This window comes from Zea mays, chromosome 3, assembly GCF_902167145.1.
Source record: "Zea mays cultivar B73 chromosome 3, Zm-B73-REFERENCE-NAM-5.0, whole genome shotgun sequence".
In the NCBI taxonomy this organism is placed as follows: Eukaryota; Viridiplantae; Streptophyta; class Magnoliopsida; order Poales; family Poaceae; genus Zea; species Zea mays.
In genome coordinates this window covers 49,334,393-49,357,519 of record NC_050098.1, presented here as the reverse complement: position 1 = coordinate 49,357,519, position 23,127 = coordinate 49,334,393, and the positions used below count along the sequence as shown (strand labels likewise).

The following is a 23,127-nucleotide window of genomic DNA, read 5'->3' as shown; positions in this document are numbered from 1 at the left end:
TCATACAAGACCAACTGAAAGATTCTGTCACTGTTTCTTGGTCATATTATCGTGCATGTTCGGGTGTTCTGTCAGTCTCAAACAGTGGTGATAATGTCTATCTTACAGATTACAGATTGGATCACACAGTCCTGGTTGATTTCCTCACTTAAGGTGCGTGAACTCTGTAATCCTTGGTTTTTTCCGACCATGAATCAACTGAATTGTTATTTTTTTTATCATGTATTGTTATGTACAGAGTTCATGCCCATACCATTTAGGTTATTCTTAGCCTGCCCATACCATTTTGATTTCATTTTTTCGACCATGTTTCTGTTGAATTTTCCTAACAAACTATGGTGTTAATGTCATGGATGCTTGTGTGTATTGGGTGTTTGTATTGGGGTATAAAGTTTATATGCATTCTTCCAGTATATATCGGTTGATGCTAATTTTTAGATAAAATGATAGTGGAGAGGCATTAGACATTCTCTCTGTAGATTCGAAGGCCTTATGGCCCCAGACTCTACAAAGTCAACCAAAGATTAAGACATTATTAAAAAACAGGTTCTTTCATCCAATACTCATACTTATAAGGTTTAAACTTTAAAGTAACCTGACATGCAGCTATTTGTGGATGTAACAAACAAGCTGGCCAAAACAAGTCTGAAGTGTGAGACCAGGAAAAATCATTAAGCTATCACTAACTGTATCTTCTGGTAAATGTGAAACATAGTAAGATCAGCATAACCCAAACATAAACACGTTCACACATGAAAGTCTCGGTCATCAACTTTTTAGTAGTGCAAGTAGCAATACGATTGGAGATGGCAGCAACAAATTGAATAGTATGTTACATTTTCTTGCACAAGTAACCAGCTGACCATGAACTGTACAGTGTTAACTTCACGTAATTGATTATAAAACGAAGAAATTGAAGATTTGGAAAACTGTAGAAGCATAGCACCAGATAATCAGTTCTCTGCAATGGGAAAGGTTGATCCAATTTTGTTATTCCCTAATCGGTAGCACTTGACGTTCACACTGTATGGGCCAATATCGACGCGGTTATCTTCCCCTCCAACAAAAAAGCACAACGTGTAGAGTGCAACCTCGAACTTAGGACTGACGCCAATCAACGTGTTGGATACTGATTTCAGCACGCCATGCCACTCAAACTGAACAATCAGCAGCTGTATCTCTGAATCAGGCTGCCAAGACCAGGGTAGAACATTTTAGCTAACATTTTTCATATGCACAGCAGCGTTGCATCAATTCTTAGCTACATAGTAATATAATCACCGATTCACCACGGCGCCTTGGAAATATATAACCTTGGTAATCCACATTTCCCTTGGCTTCTTCCAAGTAAAACTGCAAATTAGTCATGGAATACCTGTTAGTGTTCAAATGAGGAAATTAGATTTCATTAACAACACGAGAACTTGCCTGAATCCAGTTATGGAAGCCTGATACCTCACTTTCCCCTTGTCCCGGTCCTTTGATCTCACCAACAAACACATGCTCAAAGGCAGTAGAGCAGCTAGAGTTGCCACCTCTTCCATACAAATCAAACCATAGGGATGTCAGCATTTTCTTGAAGTCCTCATAGTCCTGAGGCACAACCCCCTTCTGCACTAAGTACCGGTGCAAGTACTTAATTGGCGATGTTCTGGCGATCTCTTCAACAAAAGCTATTTCTTCGTGCTTATCCTGGTGGGGGTTATAGTTATCCAGAAGTGCGCAAAAACGTGAGTAGGTGGGTTTTCTTAGCACATCGTCGCCTAGCCAGCTGAACAAGCTTTCGGATGCCATATCACCCTTCTGATAAACTTTCTTCCCCTCGCCACAGTCGATTATGTAGTCCTTACCAGGAACGATACGGTTCATATCGAGCTCCCAAAGTCGGCTACACGCTTTCGATAAGCTATCCAGCTCCTCCCTGGTGGGCTCGAAATTGAGTCCTTGGTGGATATGACCGACATCCTCAGAGTACTTTTGTTCTGATGGTGGCTTTCTGTATCCATTCCATGCTTCAGACTGCATTATGCAATATCGTGAATTCAGAGTTTAGATAGTACAAGAAAGCTTTAGAACACGCAATTATCACCATTCAACTAGAGTGTCAATTGATTTATGTGGACGTAAAAGTAACAGTCTTACAAGAAACAAATGGGGTGCAACCGTGTATCTACACCTGGTTTGGTCAGATCTGTCACCAGCAAGGCAGCAATAAAGCTCAAACTGGTGTGGTCTAACAGAACGACACAACTTCAGACTATTGATACAGTTAAAATAAAACTTCAGAGCAATTATCTTGACTTGGTTCATATTCTGGTTTCCTCATTCAAAGATGAGCAAAGAGGGAAGAGTCGACAAGTGGCATCTTTAACACTAACAGATCACATTCTGCAACGGTCTCAAGGAGTGAATATCCCACAGACCAAACAAGAAGGAGTGAGATAACGATGGCCCACTCTATTACTCAAACCAAACAGGCCATTACAACATGCTTCTAAAAAATACTTGTCTTTTTCATATTCTTATTTAGAAATTAGATCATGATGCTTTTGCATCATAAGAAAAAAATAGCCATGATTATTGGCCCCTGAAAACAACGAACCATAAGCAGGGTTGAGTCAGTACCACCTGTCTCACTGGCCTAGAATGTTCGAGGTGATCAGGATGCTAGAAGGAGACAGGCTCACAGAGAGATGGGAGGTGTCGCAGAACGTGGACACGCCAGAGTTCATCTCATCGGAGCTCCTACTTCAAAAGTACATGGATTTTGCAGCGGACGAATGCTCGCTTGGTGTAGAAGCCATGGAGCTCTCTGGACTAAGGTGACCATCTGATCGATCGGATCGGCCATCGCACAGGTCGCATAGGTGTCTTGCCATATCAAGCCTATATTATTGTTGTATTACATTGGACACATAGGGAAGGGGAAAAAATCCGGTGAATTGTAGGGTGTGATCTGTCTGCCTATACTTGTGGTGGCATTCATTTATGCAAATGATTTTGATATATTGATGTCGAGAATATATATGTTGTTTATTTCTATGTAATCGTTGCACACTATAATTTTATCAAACAACTTTTGTATTGTTGCAAGGGGCGACAAAAATTCAGTGGATTGTAGTGTGTGATTTGTCTATCTATAACTGTGGTGGTATTCAGTTGTGCAAATGATTTGTGGTATATTGATGCCAAGGATATATATGTTTGTTTTTATGTAATTGTGCGTACGTGGCAACGCACGGGCACATACCTAGTAAAATGCAACGTAAATGGTAATAGTAATGATTCACGTTTAAGTACCAATGGTAGTAAGTTTGAATAGGCTGGTAAAAAGTGCGGTATCTGATTACGGTTAGGCTTACAAACATGTTATAAAATACATTCACCATAGATTGGAATATTTCTTAGATTTTTTTAGCTTTTTCTTTATATTTTCTCATTTTGTCCTTATAGATGAATCTATCTTTGAAGATTTAACATAAAATTTTAAGAGCTCTAAATGTTGTGTTTGGCTTTTTAGGTATCAATCCATCTCTACGATTTTTGTAATCTTTAGAATTTTAGTGCATCTTTTATGGTTGAAAAGGCTTATTTGGTATTTATCCGCTTCATTTTTATTAATGAAAATGATGAAACAACATAGTAGGAAGGTAATTTAAAGGGTTTTAAGAGTCCAAGGATGGTATGATGTCAGGTTTTAAAATTTAAACATAAAATTTAGATCACGATAATAGTTATGGAAGGTAAAAGGAGCTCCAAAGGAAGTTTGATGCCTTTCTCTCAAGTTTTGATGGTTGGAATCAAAGATTTGTTTAGAAGCTTGAGAGGGAGCAATGGAGGAGAGAGAGCTAAGCACTTTTCTGTTCTGTAACGGGCAAATGCGAGGGAGAAGAAGTAGTATGCATTGTGAGTAAACATATAGGTATTTTCTCTTCTTTTGGACCTTCAGTTTCTTTTTGTTCAAATATAGGCTCTAAATTTAGCCTTGAAATGGTGATGTAGGTTTGGAGAAGTTGTTGCCAAGGTAGATGGACGACACTGTCACCTTGCTGAATTTCAGCAAGTGTGTGCTGCCCTTTTTGACTTAGCATGTCAAGGGAAATTGTGCAGCAATAGTTCGAGAATTCTCATCACTAGTGGCTTGATCTTCTTATTGTCTAATATCAATGATAGCCATTTGCTTGATTGCCTCATATGGTGGATCTTCCTTTCCTACAACAATTGAATCAACTTTCTCTACTTGAGACTCATTAGATTCATCAAATGTTACATCTATAGTGACTTCAACTTGACCCATGGTTTTGTTGAAGACACGATAGGCATGTTCATTTGACTCATAACCAAGAAGAATACAATTATCAACTTTAGGTGCGAATTTATAGGTTTGGGGATTTTTGTTAAGAATGAAACACTTGCACCCAAACTCTCCAAAGTATGATACTTTTGGTTTGTTACATGTGAGAAGCCCATATGAAGTCTTCTTGAGTTTCTTGTGTAAGTAGAGATGGTTGATGGCGTGACAAGCAGTGTTGACAGCCTCACACCAAAAGAGGTCTGAGGTCTTGTAATCATCTAGCATTGTCCTCGCCACGTCAATTATTGTTCTATTCTTCCTCTCTGCGATACCATTTTTTGGGGGGTATATGAAGTTGAAAACTCATGTTTGATGTCATCATCATCAAGAAACTCTTAAACCTAAATGTTCTTAAATTTGGTCCCATTGTCACTTCTTACTTTTTTGATAGGAATATCAAATTCATTTTGTGCCCTCCTAACAAATGTCTTTACTTTGTCTTATACCTAGCACTTATCAAAGACAAAGAATGTCCAAGTGAAATGAGAATAATCATCAACAATGACTAGTCCAAATTTGTTACCCCTAAGACTAAGATAGGTGGTCGGTCCAAAGAGATCCATATGAATCAACTCCAGAGGTTGAGTATTGGTCATGATGCTCTTTGGTGGGTAAGGTACACCAATTTGCTTTCCAGCTTGGCAGGCGGTGCAGATCATGTCTTTCTCAAATTCAACATTTGTTAGTCCAAGACTATGATTGTCTTTTCGAAGTTTGGCCAAGTTCCTCATCCCAACATGAGCTAGTCGGCGATGCCATAGCCAACCTGTCACACCCAGTTTTAGGGGCAAAACTGAATGCATAGTATGTGTGTGCCAGGATCCATTTTCATGCATATGTTGACGTCACAAGTGTAAAATATCATAAGACAATGCTTGAAACGTAAATAAAAATAGAGTACTTATTACAACTCAGTGACATAATTGTCTTAAGCATTATTCCATCACAACAGAACAGTTCTCATGGGTGATCTTCCATAGGAAGATGACCGACGCATCGCTAGATCTAGAATTCGTCAATGCCTTCCTCAAAGCCTTCTTCTTCACATCCTTCTGATCAAAATTTACCAAGGGTGAGCACACTTACGGTGGGTGCTGATCAAGAGGGGGAAAGATGCAAAGCTTAGCAAGGATGGCTGAGAGGTTATGTTGTCAGCATTTTAGTTGGTCAAACTTTTATTAGCAACACCTATTTACTAAGGGTCAAGAATTCCCAAAACCCAACTAATAAGTATCATTAATCATCATCTTGAAACCACTTAAGCAAAACACTTAAGTGAACCACTTGAATCCAAAAGGAAACCTGATTTACTCTCCATCTTCAAGTTCGATTATCATGTGAGAGTCCAGGCTGCTCATAACCATGAGCACGACTGATATATTAGTTTATATACTCTGCAGAGGTGGTACAAATTTACCCACAAGCCATGTATCCCGTCGAGCCTGGGTTCACGTGTCCCGTATTCACTTCCAAGGTGAATGGCTAGGGATCCACTATGAGGCTTTCAAAAAACATACTTAGTACGAAGCAATCCACAAGGATTCCAAGTCAGTATGGAGGCCCTCTGGGCAAGGTAGCTTAGCCAAGACTACATCCCCATGTTAACATGAGTTGCCACCATCGACCGCTTTCCCATTTGCCCATATTTCAGGTAAGGTTACTAAGCACTAAGCATATCAGGTTAGTTGCCAAAGCTAGAGCCATATGGCACTCGTGGTTGCACTATTTTCCTGAGTGGTCACTCCATGTTCCAATTATCACATATGATCTTGTTAATTATCCAATTAACCATAATGATAGCACAAGTTTAATCCATGGAACATTAATAGCATAAAGGAGTGACAACATTAATCCCAGTTAAAGCAATAGCAACTAATAAACGAAGCATAAACCCAAGTTTAATCAAGGTATGGGTTGGTAAAGACTAGTGAATGCTAAGTAGGCAATCCCATCAAGTTATGCATATCATAAAATGGTAAACTTAATTATCATGATGAATTGAGATCAATTAGAAATGCAGGGGAAGGAGTCCAACTTGCCTTCTTTACAGAAATCTTGAGGTTCCTCTTCGAACTGATCCTGATTCTCTAGCACGCAAGTATCTTCTAATAGCACACATGCAAAATAAAATAAACATACAACATCCAATAAGCATACACCGATCATTAAACAAGAGAAGGTACCAATAAATACACTTATAGAAAAAGGTACTTATTCTATTATTTGCTCCTAAATTTGTTTGGAAACAAAGCCTCTTTTTATTTTAAAAACCTTGGCCGAGAAAACATATTTCTAGTCATTATCAATAATCTAGAAATACCCAATTTTTAGAGTTTATAAAACTTCTATAAAAATCACTTCTAAATGTTTAACATAGTATTATGAACATAACTGTTGGGGGACTTCGTCTTCCGAAGGTCCTCAAAAACATGATTTAACAATGTTTCCCAAGTGTAATATATGTACAGGTACCTTCGGACTCGGAATAAAACTGTACACAATATGAAAAGCATGGTCGAGACGAAGGATGATGCAGCTCCGAAGCTACGCGCAAGGGAGCTTCGGCTCAGCGGCAGAAAAAGGAACCGACTTAAAGGGGAAAAGGCTATCTAGTCCTTGTTGGATTATCCTTAAGTCAATAGTAAACATAAAGGGCATGAATGTAATTTTACACAGGCTGCGCCCTGTGCCTATAAATAGATGAACAGTACCACGTATTGTTCACGCTGACTGGTATTCATTCGTTCGTCACGCTTGGACTTTTGCCTTCTGTCAAGCCGAAGGTACAAATGTAATTCAATATTGTTCATGTTCATTTATGATGATTTAATAAAGATATATTGAAGATGTTGTATAATTATTCATGTTGTCTCTCATGTTTTATATGCTTCTTCTTTCATTAATATTTACTGCAATGATGAAGGTATGTCCTTCAGGACCTTCGTCTGAAGATCATTATATCCTAAAGGAGATAATGCTTCGAAGGATGAAGCGCTTTAATCATTAACATTTTGTATTGCCTTGTTCTTAACTCATAGCATTTGAGAACAAGTCCCCAACATTGGCGCCCACCTCTAGTGTACTCACTTCCACAATCTTCAGCGAAGCATCAACCTTCGTCATGCCGCCGAAGAAGATAACAGCGCCAGGGGCTGCGCTGCAGCCACTAGATACAAACCAGGAGACTCTCTCTCTCTGCAAGAGGCCAGAAGCCAAAAGAGAAAGGCCACCAGTCCAACACTCCAGGAGGAGGAGTTGGACCAGGAGATCAGGGATCTAGAAATCATTCACCAGCAGGTGCAAAGGAAAAAGGAGAAGATGGTCCGGCTGGCCGACCTTCAGAAGAAGATCAACGAAGCTGCTGAGGAAGTGCGTCATCTTACCCAAGATGATCATGACCGAAGGCCTCAACATAGGGAGCTTCGTCAAGAGGGCTCATTCAACGAAGATGAATGGTACGATGATTTTAATCATGGTAGCTTTACCTTTGATGATGGTTCTCCCCTGGCAGCAGAATTGCAGGCTATCCCATGGCCACAATCCTACAAGCCACCTCAGCTACCCATGTATGATGGGCACTCGGACCCAAAGCAATTCTTGATGAGCTATGAAGCAACAATATCCTCATATGGAGGCAACGCAGCTGTCATGGCAAAGTCCTTTGTCATGGCAGTCCGAAACGTGGCCCAAACATGGTATTCTTCTCTTTGGCCAGGGAAAATCACGTCATGGCAGAAGCTCAAGGACATGCTGGTTACCAGTTTTCAAGGCTTTCAGATGAAGCCAGTCACAGCTCAGGCCTTATTCCAGTGCACACAAGACCATGAGGAATACCTTCAGGCGTATGTCCAAAGGTTCTTGCGATTGAGAGCACAAGCGCCTACAGTGCCCAACGAAATCGTTCGTCATTGAGGCCATGATCAAGGGTCTTCGGCCAGGACCTACGGCCCAATACTTCGCCAGGAAACCCCCCCAGACTCTGGAGAAGCTGCTTCAGAAAATGGATGAGTACATCCGAGCTGATAATGACTTCCGACAAAGAAGGGAGGAAGCTTATAGATTTTCTGAGATGACTAGGGGCTTCGGAGGGAGAATCCACCCTAGGCATGTCAGATCAATCCACAGCTCCAGTCAGAATGATGATAAAGGAAGCCAGCTTCAGAGGCCACAGCACACCTCACAATCTTTGGGACAGCAGCAAAGCTCCTTCAGGCCACCAGCTCCAAGGGGCAGAGGCGGTAGGGGCTTCGGAGGAAGATATGGCAATCAGCCTAGAAAAATCTATTGCTTATTCTGTGGTGAGGACAAGGGCCACACTACAAGAACGTGCCAGATCACTATTCTAAAGCAAAAAGAGATTGCCGAAGCAGAAGCTCGGCAGAATCAGCCGAAGCAGGTCCTACACACTGCTTCGTGCCACTCTCCCTACATACCAGAATATGTGGGCAACCAACCTGCAACTTCTGTTGCTTCGGCAAGCCATTCACAGGCTTCTTGTCCTCAGCTCCCACCGCCACCATTACTACAACCTACTTATTCCCGAAGCCAGCAGCCAGAAGGGCGCCAGCACTCCCAATAACAACATGAATTCAGGGAGGAATCCGAAGCTCGTACAGTCAATAGTACTGTACCAGAATCGAAGTACATATATTGAGCGATATCCTGCTTCTGAAATACTTTTATGTTCTATGTCATTTTGCTTTTTGAATAAGGAACAAGCAATGTAAATTTAGTTTTAATTTCTTGTAATGATTTTGCTTCTATCAGAATGAAATATATCTTCTTCACAGATTTACGAAGCATAAAAGTCGTTCCTAAGGGAATGCAGAGCTCGAATTGCTGAAGCTACAAAAAGTCGTTCCTAAGGGAATGCAGAGCCCGAATTGTTGAAGCTACAAAAAGTCGTTCCTAAGGGAGCGCAGCGTAAGTTTTCTGCTCAAAAGTCGTTCCAAAGGGAATGCAGAGCCAAATACCGCCGAAATATAAGGCGAAGAAGTTCAAAAGTCGTTCCTAAGGGGATGCAGAACTTATACCGCTAAAATAGAAGGCGAAGAAGTTCAAAATACGTTCCTAAGGGGATGCAGAACTTATATCACCAAAATATAAGGTGAAGAAGCTCAAAAGTCGTTCCTAAGGGGATGGAGAGCTTGTGTGTTTCAGTGTGGGCGTGTGGGTATGTGTCTTCGACATCCTCATCATTTTGCATCATACCATCACATCATTCCGCATAACATTACATCATACATCATATTGCATCAATGGCACAAGAATCAAATACGAAGCCAACCTTCGGCAAATGCTTCGTCAAAATGAAAATATGCTAAGGTATGAAGTAAGCTTCGGGAAATACAATTTTATCAGCCTTGTCACAAGAAGGGATCTCTTTCTTTACGAAGCATGGATCTTTTTCTTTACGAAGCATGGATCTCTTTCTTTACGAAGCATGAAAAGAAGGGAAGGTGTTTTTTCGCCAAAGGCTCAAAAATGATATGTATGTAAATTTCATGCATCGCAAAGAAATAAACTGAATAATTTACATATTCAATTCAATATTACACACTTCAAATATTACATAGTTTTGTTACAATAGAAGCCTAATCTTCCTTCATTTGTTGTATACATCAAGTTTTCAAAATGCTTATTACAATAAAATCTATTCCTCTTTAAGAACTTTCTCTGCAACTTCGTTCGGTAATTTGTTGACGACTTCGTCGACAATGGATTTAGCCATGTTTATGATGTCCAGCGCCTCCTTCATTTTTGGATCAGCTAGGGGATCGTATGGTTCCGGCGACGGAGGTAGTTCAGCTGAAATAGGAAAAATTGGTTAGTTTGAAGCCACAAAGCAAGCACCGAAGCTAAAAAGCCAAAAGATAATACCTATGCGCTTTTCACGTTCTGCAGCTTCTTCAGCTCGCTTTGCTTCTGCTCTAGCGTCGTGGGTGTCTTTTTCACTCTTTTTTATAATTTTGTGGGCTAGCTCTCGGCCACCGTTCACCCAGACATCGTTATAAAATTTCCCGCCCATTAAAGTTGCTTCGGCTGAAGGATCCTTCGTATCATCTACGGAGAAGGCACCTTCGGCCTAGGCCATGGTCTTAACATGATCACACCCGGCCTTCTCCAAGATGACTGAAATCCCCTGCGCACCGGAAAATGCACAAACATCCCCATGATCACATAAAATTTCTTCGAAGGCTTCGGCTTCTGCACTTATCCATTCAATGACACCCTTGGGGTCGCCTCGTACGAAGTTTTCTTCAGCAGAATAGGCACCCACTTTGGCGAAGCTAGCTTTTAATTTCTTTGCGCAATCCAAGGATTTCTCAAAGCATCTTTCCTTGGATTCGAGAAGTTCTTTAACATTTTTCTCTAGATAATTTTTCCAGTACTCGCTGATCTCTCGGTTAGCCTCTGCGAGCGTGCAATTCTCTTTAGCTTCGGCCAGTTGTTTCCGAAGATCTTCAATTTCGGTTTTCTATGCTTCGGCCTGAGCTTTGTAATTAGCTTCGTCTTCTTTTACTTTGTTTACCAATGAAATCAAAATCTTATCTTTCTCTAGACCTTCGTTTCTTAGTTCAATCACTCCGGACCGAAAGTTGTTAAGAGCTATTGTATAGCCTTCGTCTTCAACATTCTTCTGCGCCCTCAAGGCATTACTAAGAATAAAGCCCCGCAAAAAAGAATAGTTGAGCATGGCAATAAAATACTTCATTTTCTAGCATCAAAGATATTTTTCGTACCTTTATGCTGTTGTATGCTAAGCTGTCAGCAAGATCATCCTTCGACAAAATTGAAAGGCCATCTTCCAACTTCGGGAATCCCATGCTCTTACCTATCTCCCGGCAAACAGATATTTCTTTGTTGTCCGGGAGACAGTATAAGAAGTTGTCATCTTCAGTGCCGTTAAACACTAAAGCTCCCTCCGGATGTTTCAACTTTTGTGCATAGTGTCTGGCTTCCAAAATTTCTTCTTTTGACAATTTCTTCCTCGAAGCGTGTCGAATTATGTAGTCAACATTTTCGATCGAAGCTTCGGGAGTAGGAGTCTCGATCTTTTTAGGTGCAATCTACCCTGCTGATTTTTCCTCAGGCGCGACAGGCTTCATCGCGACAGGCGCTGAGGGCCCAGCTTCGGCTTCAGCCTGAGTTTTCGTAGCTTCGGCTTCTGTTTGCCCAATTTCGGCTTTGGCTTGCGCTTTGGCAGCTTCAGCAATTTTCTTTGTAGGAGCAGGACTCAAGTCTTTTGTAGTCTCCAGCACAGCATCCAGCACGTTGGCCATCCTCCTCCTCTTGGGAGTCGCGGTAGAAGCCTTTTGCATCTTCGGCAGTTTTGCCTCTATTGGAGGGCTCAAAATTTCTGGCATTTTCATCATTTCTTCAATTTGTGGCTCTTCGGCCTTATAATCTTTAGCTTTGGTTGGCCCAACTGTAGGTGTCTTCGGCATTACAGTTGGTTCTTCAGCGCTCTGTGCAATTGGAGCAGCCTGTCTTGCTTCGGCAATTGAAGAGGCTCCTTCGCCAAATTTAGGCACCACGACCGGTTCAATGTAACACGGCCGGTGGGTCAGAACCTTCATCTTTTTGCCCTTCGGCTCAGCCGCAATGGTGGCCGAAGCGGCGACTTTTCTTTTCTTCCCTTGCCCTTGTAACGGGAAATGGTAGTCAGGGTATACGAAGCCAATATCATCAAATACCCTGTTTAATCTTTTTTGCCCCGACCTCCAAAGGCTGCGGACAGAGCATTATCTTCGGCCTTGGAGTATGATCCAAGTAGCTCATCACTCGTAGCTTCAATACACTTCAGCCAGTCGTCGTTTGGCTCATCAAACTTCTCCCTAAATCTGAAGGTATACTTCAGTCGGACCAGACCACCCTCACTAGAATCAGCGGTGGTCTCCTTCGGCATTTCCCAGCTCTCCACAAGTGGCCATAGCCTGAAGGATATATGCTCTTGAATCAAATCCCTTGTGCCAATGAAGGCACACACAGTGCTAAAAGCCCTCTGACATGCTTCAACAGTGTCGTTAATTTCCACCTTCGGCCTTCGGAGGCCGAAGCGAGACCAGATGGGGTGCTGGATGATTTCTTTGATGTCTTCCCTTGCCTTTAAATCATTTTTAACATAAAACCACTCCTCCATCCAGGCTTTGGGCCATCTCTTCCAGAATGTTGGCACCGGGTGGCTTGCGTTGGGGCGAGCAATAAATCCATAACAACTGAAGTTGTTATGGTACTGTTCTTTGTCAGTAGCCTTCATCTCATATAAAAGCTCGTGCATACTACAGAAGCACTTCGCGCTTGGCTCTAGCCCCTGACTCCTTACAGCCCAGACAAAAATCCCCATCCTCATTATAGCTTCGGGAGTGATCTGATGAAGGAAGATCTGGTATATCTTCAGCACTTCAACCACATACTTGCTTAAAGGGAACCGAAGACTAGCCTTAAAAAAGCTTCGGTAGATAACAACTTCATTTTCCTCAAAGGCAGGGACGATGTTGTCTCCGCCAAGTCTCACGATAGACATGTCACGAAAGTACCTTCCTCTCATGTTGTCAAGATGACTCTGTTTAATAGTCGATTCTCCGAAGACAGCATGGCTTCGTCGCCAGGGTCGATCTTCGGAATCTTCATCCCCACTTTCCACATCATAACTATCACTGTCATCAGTATCTTCAGACAAACATTCTAGTATCTCTTTAGTAATCTTCTCTGTTTGTTTTTGACATAGACTCAATAAACCCAACAATAAAAGGATCCGCAACTTTCTTTTCTTCAAACAACTTTGTTTCCTCAGTTAGCTTCGTCTCTGCAGTCATCTTTTCCTCGGACATGGCGAAAACGTCTTTGAACCGAAGCTCGGAAGGCTCAAGAATCAAGCAAGAGCTAGTGAACAAGAGCTAAAAATTTGACACAATAACACAAATGGCAGAAATGGCATGCCAAATCCTGCCGGTGTGGGTTCATATTTATACGCCCAGCGCGTTGTAACTTGAAGGGCCCTGTCTGTCATTGACTATTGCTATTCTAGCAAAGGTAAGGTGTTTTTAAGGACCTTCGGCTTAAGGCCTTCGTTCACGTCGTAGTCTAAATTAGTTATTATAACAAATTAATACTGCGAGGGGCTACTGTTGGGGGCCTTCGTCTTCCGAAGGTCCTCAAAAACATGATTTAACAATGTTTCCCAAGTGTAATATATGTACAGGTACCTTTAGACTCGGAATAAAACTGTACACAATATGAAAAGCATGGTCGAGACAAAGGATGATGCAGCTCCGAAGCTACGCGCAAGGGAGCTTCGGCTCAGCGGCAGAAAAAGGAACCGACTTAAAGGGGAAAAGGCTATCTAGTCCTCGTTGGATTATCCTTAAGTCAATAGTAAACAAAAAGGGCATGAATGTAATTTTACACAGGCTACGCCCTGTGCCTATAAATAGATGAACAGTACCCCTGTACTGTTCACGATGACTGGTATTCATTCATGCGTCACGCTTGGACTTTTGCCTTGTGTCAAGCCGAAGGTACAATTGTAATTCAATATTGTTCATGTTCATTTATGATGATTTAATAAAGATATATTGAAGATGTTGTATAATTATTCATGTTGTCTCTCATGTTTTATATGCTTCTTCTTTTATTAATATTTACTGCGATGATGAAGGTATGTCCTTCAGGACCTTCGTCTGAAGATCATTATAACCTAAGGGAGATAATGCTTCGAAGGACGAAAGGCTTTAATCATTAACATTTTGTGTTGCCTTGTTCTTAACTCATAGCATTTGAGAACAAGTCCCCAACAATAACAAAATAAGAACAAAATCATTTGGGTCTAAAATACTCAAGTTATAAAGAAAATAAGGTTGTAGGGTCCTATCTATAATAAAAAAAACTAAGTATGGGGGTTTTATGTAAAGATCAGGGGCCTCCAGGTCCTATTTTGAAAACCAAGGGGCTATGGTAAAAAAGGATCAGGTCGCGGATGACGGGTCTTATAAATGAAAAACACAAGGGCTAATCCATAACTTCCAGACACTATCTGAAAGGATATTTGAAATATAAAAACAACTCAGTATTAATCTATTAACGCAGGGTTTTTTCACAAAAAGTGATGGTGCGACTCAGATGAAGGGGTATGGCTAATCTGGGACCGTTCGATCAGAATCCGAGGGCCAAGATTTAAATCACTTGGTCGGCTCGGCTCCGTTTGATTTGGGTCGCTCAATCTAGATCCGATGGTTGGGCTCGACCGGTTTGGCTTAACTCGATCGGCTCCAAGGTCGACAAGCCAGCGACGAGGGGGCATAGTGCGGCGGCCAGCGCACGGCGGCGCCTCGCTGGAGTTGGCCAACATGGCACTCTGGGTGAATTGAATAGGGAAAAGGCTTGGGAGGGACTGGGAAGAAGCCGAGCATAAATGATGCATTATCGAGGGGGTCTGATCAGCGAAGATGGCTGGCGCTGAGAGATGGCGGAGCTCGAGGTAGTGGTGTGATGGTCGGTGTGACTGGAGCGATGGGGAAGCTCGGAAACGGGTCTTGGAGCCTCCTTGTGCACTCTAGAAGCTCCGATCAGGGGTCGACGATGATGTCCACGACGAGCAAAGGCGGTGCGATGCGAGGGCGGAGCTTGGGACGACGACACGACGAGAGCTCGAGAACACGAACAGGGAGCGATGCTTGGCTTGCGGCAATGATGAACGGGGCCTTTGGATTTTATAGAGAGGGAGAGGGGTTGGGCAATCGCGGCAAGGATGGAAGGTGACCACGACGAGAATGGTTTATCGTTCGGGTCCAGCCAATCTCGGGATTGCGATCAATGAAGCAAGGAAAGGAGGCGAGGAGGAAATGGAAGAGGATCATGGGGCGGCTCGGAACGTGTAGGAGGGCGAGAATCAGGTGGTGGCGGCCTTCCATTCCGGCCGGAGATCAGCATGTGGAAGAAAAGGGGAGAGAGGAAGAAGAATAGGAAAGGAGAAAGGGGTGCTGACGACTAGGCCCCACGTGATAGAGAAACGAGGGAGGCGGGCCTACATGTCAGCTGGGAGAGAGGGGAGAGGTGGGGCGCGCGCATGGGCTGCTGGGCCGCCTAGGCCGAAACTGGTCGTGGGTTGGCTGGGGAGGGGAAATTCCTTTTTCTTTTTCTTTCCTTTTTCTAAACCCTTTTCTTTTTCTAAACTCTTTTCTTGGAGAGAGGAACACAAAATTTGAAATTCTAGGAAACTTTAAAATACTTGGGGAAAATATTTACCCAAAATAAAATATCAACTATAAAGTAAATAAAGCTTTGAGTTTTTTCTAAGAAAGAATGATGAGAACCTCACATTAATGGGATATGAAAACAAATCATTTCAAAACTTAACGAACAAAAGACATGCTCCAAAAAGAATATACTAACAAAGAGCTTAATCTTACATGCAAAATAATATTGGCCACACTTCTCTAAGGATTTTATTTGAAAAAATAGCTATAAAAGACAAATTTGAGGTGCTGCACAACCCATGCTAGATTTTGCCACTAAACAGGTCTCAAGCTTAGCCTTTCCTTTGTTGAAATCAACTAGGTAAAGCTTATTCTTGAGGAGACTCGTAAAGACAATAGAGGAGTCATCCCTTTTAAAGACTTCGACACCATCATCCGTATATAGATAATTGTATCCCATCTCATATAATTGGAGACAAACAACAAATTGTAACTCAAAGAATCAACATGTAAGACATTAGAAAATGAATGCTCGAGAGTTATAGCAACCTTACCGATACCAATCACACCCCCATTGGAATTATCACCAAATATGTTATTCTCATTTGAATATGTTGTTGGGGAATTTGAACTAGACATACTCCTTTATCTAGTCATATGATTTGTACATCCGCTGTCAAGCACCCAACTTGACCCACCAGAGGAATATGCCTGCAAAACAAGTTTAGTTCCTTGATTTAGGTCTCCAAATGCTCTTGTGTCCTTGCATGTTAGTCACTAAAATGATAGGAACCCAAATATAAGTGTCATGATAAACATTTCTGTAATTGCCAACATATTTGGCAACCACTTTTCTTTCTTGTTGTTCTGCAAAACAGAACATGAACTCAAACTTTGTCGAGGTGCATGGGCCTTTGGTTGATAGGAATACTTGTTTGGAGGCTGTTGGGGGACTTCCTCTTCCAAAGGTCCTAAAACATGTGTCTAACTATATGTTTTCAGCATGATTATGAATAGTTACAGGAAGCTTTGGCTTTGGAATGAGGAACTTCTCTCATGACGGAATGAAGGGAGATAAAGAGTGCGCGACGAAGCTAGAGCCAAGGACCTTCGGCCTAACATATTGACGAAGCTCAAAAGCATGATGATGACTGAAAGGGGCTAAAGACCTTATAGTCCTCGATAATTCATGTTAGGATTATAGGTATCTACCAGGGATATAAATGTACTTTTATCTGGGCTTCGTCCCGTGCCTATAAATAGATGAACAGTAACAACGTACTGTTCACGCTGAATTGTAATCGCTCTTGCGCTCTTCTCGCTCTCTCACCTTTTGGCAAGCCGAAGGTACAAGAAGGTATAATTGTAATATGAATATTATTAATGCTTATTCATATTTAATGAAGATAACAATAAGTGAATCATTGATATATAACAGTTGTTGTCTTCATTTATCCGTATTCTTCCATTTTCTTATTTATGTCCATATTTATATGATAAAATGATGAAGGTGTGTCCGTCATGACCTTCGTTCGAAGATCATTAAGTCCGAGAGGAAATAATATCTCGAAAGACGAAGGTCTTTAACCATTGACAATTGTGTTGCCTTGTTCTTGATTTATAGCATTTGAGAATAAGTGACCAATATTGGTGCCCACCTCCGGTGAACTCACTTCCACAACCTTCGGAAGATCATCCATCTTCGATATGCCGCCGAAGAAGGCAACGGTGCCAGGGGCTGCTTTGCAACCTCTGGACACAAATCAAGATGCCCTCTCTCTGTGAGAGGCCAGGAACCAAAAGAGGAAGGCTCCTAGCCCAACTCTTCAGGAGGAGCAAATCGATCAGGAAATCAGGGACCTAGATGTCATCCATCAGCAAGTGCAAATGAAAAAGGAGAAGATGGCTCGACTGGCCGACCTTTAGAAGAAGATTGACGAAGCCACTGAAGAGATGTGTCATCTTACTCAAGATGACCAGGACCGAAGGCCTCAGCACAGGGAGCTTCGTCAGGAGAGCTCATTCAACGAAGATGAACGGTACGATGACTTTCATCATGGTAACTTCACTTTTGATGATGCTTCCCCTCTAGCAGCAGAATTGCAGGTTATCCCATGGCCACAATCCTACAAGCCACCCCAGTTGCCCATGTATGATGGGCACTCGGATCCAAAGCAATTCTTAATGAGCTACGAGGCAACAATATCCTCATATGGGGGTAATGCCACCGTCATGGCAAAGTCCTTCGTCATGGCAGTACGAAGCGTGGCCCAGACATGGTACTCCTCTCTTTGGCTAGGAACAATTACATCATGGCAGAAGCTCAAGGATATGCTAGTTACCAGTTTCCAAGGTTTTTAAACGAAGTCAGTTACTGCTCAGGCCTTATTTCAATGCACGCAAGAACATGAGAAATACCTTCAGGTGTATGTCCGCAGGTTTTTGCGCCTGAGAGCACAAGCGCCCACAGTGCCCAATGAGGCCATGATCAAGGGACTTTGGCGAGGACCCACAGCTCAATATTTTGCCAGGAAGCCTCCACAGACCCTGGAGAAGCTCCTTCAGAAGATGGATGAGTACATCCGGGCCGATAATGATTTTCACCAAAGAAGGGAGGAAGCCTACAGGTTTTCTGAAATGACTAGGGGCTTCGAAGAGAGACTTCATCCCAGGCATGTTCGATCAATTCACAACTCCAATGCCAATGATGAAAGGGCCAGCAATGTTCAGCATAGCCATCACAGTTCTCAGTCTTCGAGCATGCAGTAGACTTCTTTCAGACCACCGGCTCCGAGGCACAGAGGAGGAAGAAGTTTCAGTGGAGGAAGGTTTGGCAATCAACCCAGAAAGTTGTACTGTCTTTTTTGCGGCGAGGACAAGGGCCACACAACAAAAACATGCCAAGTCACAATTCAGAAGCAGAAGAAAATTGCTGAAGCTGAGACACGGCAGAATCAGCCGAAGTAGGTCCTCCACATTGCTTCATGTTATTCCCCATACAACCCAGAATACGTAAGCAATTAACAACCTACGACTTCTGTTTCTTCGGCAAGCCATTCCCGAGCTTCCTGGCCCCAGTTGCCACCACCACTACCACTAATCCACAATCAACAACCAGAAGGCCGCAATCATACTCAGCAACAGCGCGACCGTCGGGAGGAGTCCGAAGCTCGCACAGTCAACAACACAGTGCCTGAGTCGAAGCATATTTACTAAAAGGACTACAGTGGCTCGACCAAGGAATATGACGATTTGATGTATCTTAACTCTTTCTGCCTTTTATATTTTCTTGGAAGAAAAACAATACAGGAGGGATATATTTTCAACTTGATGTAATAATATTGTCGTTACATCATCGAGTGTGGCAGAATTAAGTTCTGAAGCTACAAAGTCATTCCTAAGGGAGCACAGAGTAAGTTCTGAAACTACAAAGTCGTTCTTATGGGAGCGCAGAGTAAGTTCTGAAGCTAAAGCCATTCCTAAGGGAGCGCAGAGTAAGTCCCGAAGCTCAAAAGTCGTTCCTAAGGGAATGCAGAGCCAAAATACCACCTAAATCAAAGGTGAAGAAGCTCCAAAGTCGTTCCTAAGGGGATGCAGAGCTTAAACACCACCTAAATCAGAGGTGAAGAAGCTCCAAAGTCGTTCCTAAGGGGGTGCAGAGCATAGCTCCAAAGTCGTTCCTAAGGGGATGCAGAGCTAAAATACCACCTACGTAAAAGGTGAAGAGATTCCAAAGTCGTTCCTAAGGGAATGCAAAGTCTGGGTGTGTTTTCGTGTGGGTGCTTATCTTCAACATAAACATCATATTGCATCATATCATCACATCATTTCGCATAGCATTACATCATACATCATATCGCATCAGCAAGAAAATTGTGCAAAAGGAAAAATGCTCCTCCAGAAATATTCGATGGATTATGAAACAATGTGTCGAAGCACAAAGTATACCTTTGTGAGACACAATTTTACACAACAGGAAAATCTTCGTCAGCAATGTTATTATACAACAGTCGTGGCAAAGTATGAGGTATTCAATCAATAGAGGGAGCAATTTTTCTTTGCGAAGCATGAAAAGAAGGGAAGGTGTTGTTTCGCCAAAGGCTTAAAAATGGTATGTACACAAATTTCATGCAACACAAAGAAATATATTACATTAATATACATATAAATATTTGATGTTTGACCCATATACAAATATTACATTTCCTAGTACATAAGAATTTAGTCTTCCTTCAGTATCCTCTCGGCGGCTTCATGTAAAAGTTTGTCGACGACTTCGTCAACAACTTCGTTAGCAATCTTCATTACACCTAAAGCCTCTTTCATTATTGGATCCGCCTCAGGATTGTATGGCTTCAGTGGTGGCGAAAGGCCAGCTGAAATAAAAAGCATAATGATGAATTTTCGAAGCTATAAACAAACAACGAGACAAAAAGTTTTCTAAAAAAAGAGGGGATACCTATAATCAATGCGTGTTCAGCAGCTTCTTCAGCCTCCTTTGCCTCCACTCGTGCATCGTGAGATTATTTTTCACTCTTTTTTATAGCTTCATCGGCCATCTCACGACCACCCTTCATCCAGATATCAGAATAAAATTTCCCGCCCATCAAAGTAGCTTCGGATGAAGGCTCCTTTGTATCGTCTGCAGAGAAGATAGCTTCTGCCTAGGCTGTAGCCTTAATATGTTCACAGCCAGTTTTCTCCAAAACTGCTGCAACCCCCCGGGCACCGGCGAAGGCACAAAAATCTCCACGGTCACTAAGTATTTCTTCAAATGATTCCACCTCTTCGCCGATCCATTGAATAACTCCTTCGGGATCGCCTCTGATAAATCTTTGCTCCGATGAGTATGCACCCACGTTTGCAAAGCTATCTTTAAGTTTCTTCGCGCAATTCATGGATACTTCGTAGTATTTTTATTTGGAATCCTGAAGTTCTTCAATATTTTTCTGCGCTCTTGCTATTTCCATTTCATTTATTTCTTGTTTTGCTTTCGCAACTTCGAAATTTTCATTCATCTCAGCGAGCTTCTTCTTTAAATCTTCAACTTCGGCTTTATGAGCTTTGGCTTGTGCGTTAAGCTGGGCTTCGCTAGTTTCAGTCTATCCACCAAGGAGAGTAGTATTTTGTCTTTTTCAAGAGCTTCATTCCTTAGTGTAATAACTTTTGATCAAAGATTTCCAAGCGCTAGCTAGCAGCTTTCATCTTCAGCTTTCTTTTGGGCCTTTAAAGCCTTGCTCAGAATTAAGCCCTACAAAAATAAACGATAAACACATACTAAAAAGGAAATAAACTACAAAAAATAATCTGCTCTTTAACAAGTTAAAAGTGTTCCCACCTTCAGACTGTTATAGGCAAGGCTATCTGCGAGTTGGTCCTTCGTCATTGCAGACAAACCTAACTCAAGCTTTGGATATCCTATATTGTCTGTCATCTCCCGATAGACATCAATTTCTTTATTGTTAGGCAGACAATAAAGAAAGTCATCCACATCATCCCCACCATACACCAATGACCCTCGAGGGTATTGCAGATCCCTGGCGTAGTGTTGCGCTTCAGCAATTTGTTTTTTCGATAATTTTTCCCTGAAGCATGACACACTATAAATTATAATTCCTCAGTTGATGCTCCAGGGGCAGGGAACTCAGATTCTTCGGTAGCACCCTCTTTTCTTAATAGTGATGGTCCCTCAGCAGCCTCCAAAGGCCTTGCTTCAGCACCCTCCTCAGCGCCCCCCGAAGGTCTTGCTTCGGTGGAGGTTGAGGGCCCAGCCTCAATCGTAGCCTGCGCTGTGCCAGCATTGGCAGATCCCTTTACAATCTTCTCCTCTGAAGCAGACACTAAGGCAGGAGTTGACACCTTCACTGATTCTATAACAGCGTCCAATACACTGGCCATCCTCCTTCTCTTTGGAGTTACTGAAGCAATATTTTGTACCTTCGGCCGTTTTGTTTCTTGTAATGTACTCAAGGTTTTCGATTGTTCCGCTGCTATCTTCACTTTTGGCTCTTCGGCCGATTCCACCCTAGCTTCGACAGTTTCAGGGTGGCTTGAATCAACAGCAGAGGACCCTTCAGCAGGCCTCGGCTCTGCCGCTGTTTCAGTATGCTTAGGACGATGTGTCAAAACTTTAAACTTTTTCGGCTTCGGCGTAGTAGAAATCGCCGAAGCAGCAACTCTTCTTTTCTTTCCCTGCTTTCACGAAGGATAGCAGTAATCTGGGTATACGAAACCAATAACATCAAAAACCCTATTCAACCTTTTCTTACCTCAGCCTCCGAAGACCTCTGCCATGGCATCATCTTTGGCCCTTGAGTAGGCGCCAAGCAACTCATCACTGGTTGCGTCAATGGCATCTAGCCAGTCGTCATTTGGCTCGTCAAATTGGCTCCTGTATTTGAATGTGTATTGCAAGTAAACCAAGCCACCTTGACTAGACCCGGCAACAGTCTCCTTCGGCATCTCCCACCCACTCCCGAGTGGCCACACCTTGAAGGCAATGTGTTCCTGGACTAAGTCCCTGGTGCCTATGTAAGTGCATACTGTGTTATAAGAAGCTTGGCACGCTTGTATGTCGTTCCCAAGGGCAAGGGATGGTCTCCTAATGTCGAAGTGAGACCATATAGGACATTGGATAATCCCCTTGATGTCTTCCCTCTCAACCAGATCGTTCTTCACATAGAATCATTCTTGCATCCAGACTCCCGGCCATCTCTTACGGAATGTTGGAACTGGGTTGCTTACCTCAAAGAGGGTTATGAAGCCATAGCAACCAAAGTTGTTGTGATATTGTTCTTTTCTAGTGGCCTTCGTTTCATAAGACAATTCATGCATGTTACAGATTTTTTTTGCATTTGGTTCTTGACCTTGGCTCCTCATGGCCCAAATGTAAACCCCTATCTTGATGATGGCTTCAGGGGTAAACTGATGAAGGTAGACTTCGAAGGTTTTCAGCACTTCGACCAGCATACTATCCAAAGGAAACCGAAGCCCCGCTTTCATAAAACTTCTATAGGCAACCACCTCGTCAGCTTCGGGCAGAGGGACATTACTCTCCCCTCCAGCCCGCATAATGGAAATGTCACGAAAATACCTTCCCCTCATGGCATCAATCTGTCCTTGTTTGATTGTTGACTTTCCAAAGACAACATGACTTGGCCTCCAGGGCCAATCTTTAGCACCCTCATTCTCACTTTCTGCATCAAAGCCGTCACTGTCACTGGAACTCTCAGATATCCCAGCCAATGTCTCATGTGCAATCTTTTCAGCATTAGTCCTCTCCATAGCTTCGTAAAACTCAGATAGCGCCGGGTCGACAGTCTTCTTCTCACCAACCATCAAGTCAAAACTTGTTGAAATGCCGAAGCTCAAAGTCGCACAAAACAAGAAAGTTTAAAATGGCGAGCACAGTGTAAGCAACCGAAATAGCACAAGAAACGCTTCCAATACGAGCTCATATTTATATGCATAGCGCCCCACGAATTGGTGGGTCCGGCATGTCCGTGTCATTCGCTATTCTAGCGAAGAAGGTGTTTTTTTGGACCTTCGGCTAAAAGCCTTCGTTCACATCGCAGT

General features: G+C 42.5%; 1 protein-coding gene across 1 annotated transcript; it reads right to left on the bottom strand.

Moving 5' to 3' along the window:
* Positions 1-951: 951 nt before the first annotated feature.
* LOC103650053 (poly(U)-specific endoribonuclease-B) lies at positions 952-22,890 on the bottom strand. Its single transcript, XM_008675720.4, has 5 exons — positions 22,646-22,890; positions 21,838-21,943; positions 1,429-2,019; positions 1,282-1,353; positions 952-1,190 (listed from the first exon to the last, which is right to left on the bottom strand). The coding sequence occupies exons 1-5, from the start codon at positions 22,888-22,890 to the stop codon at positions 954-956; spliced, it is 1,251 nt and encodes a 416-aa protein (XP_008673942.2). The 3' UTR covers positions 952-953.
* Between the last annotated feature and the right edge of the window lie 237 nt (positions 22,891-23,127).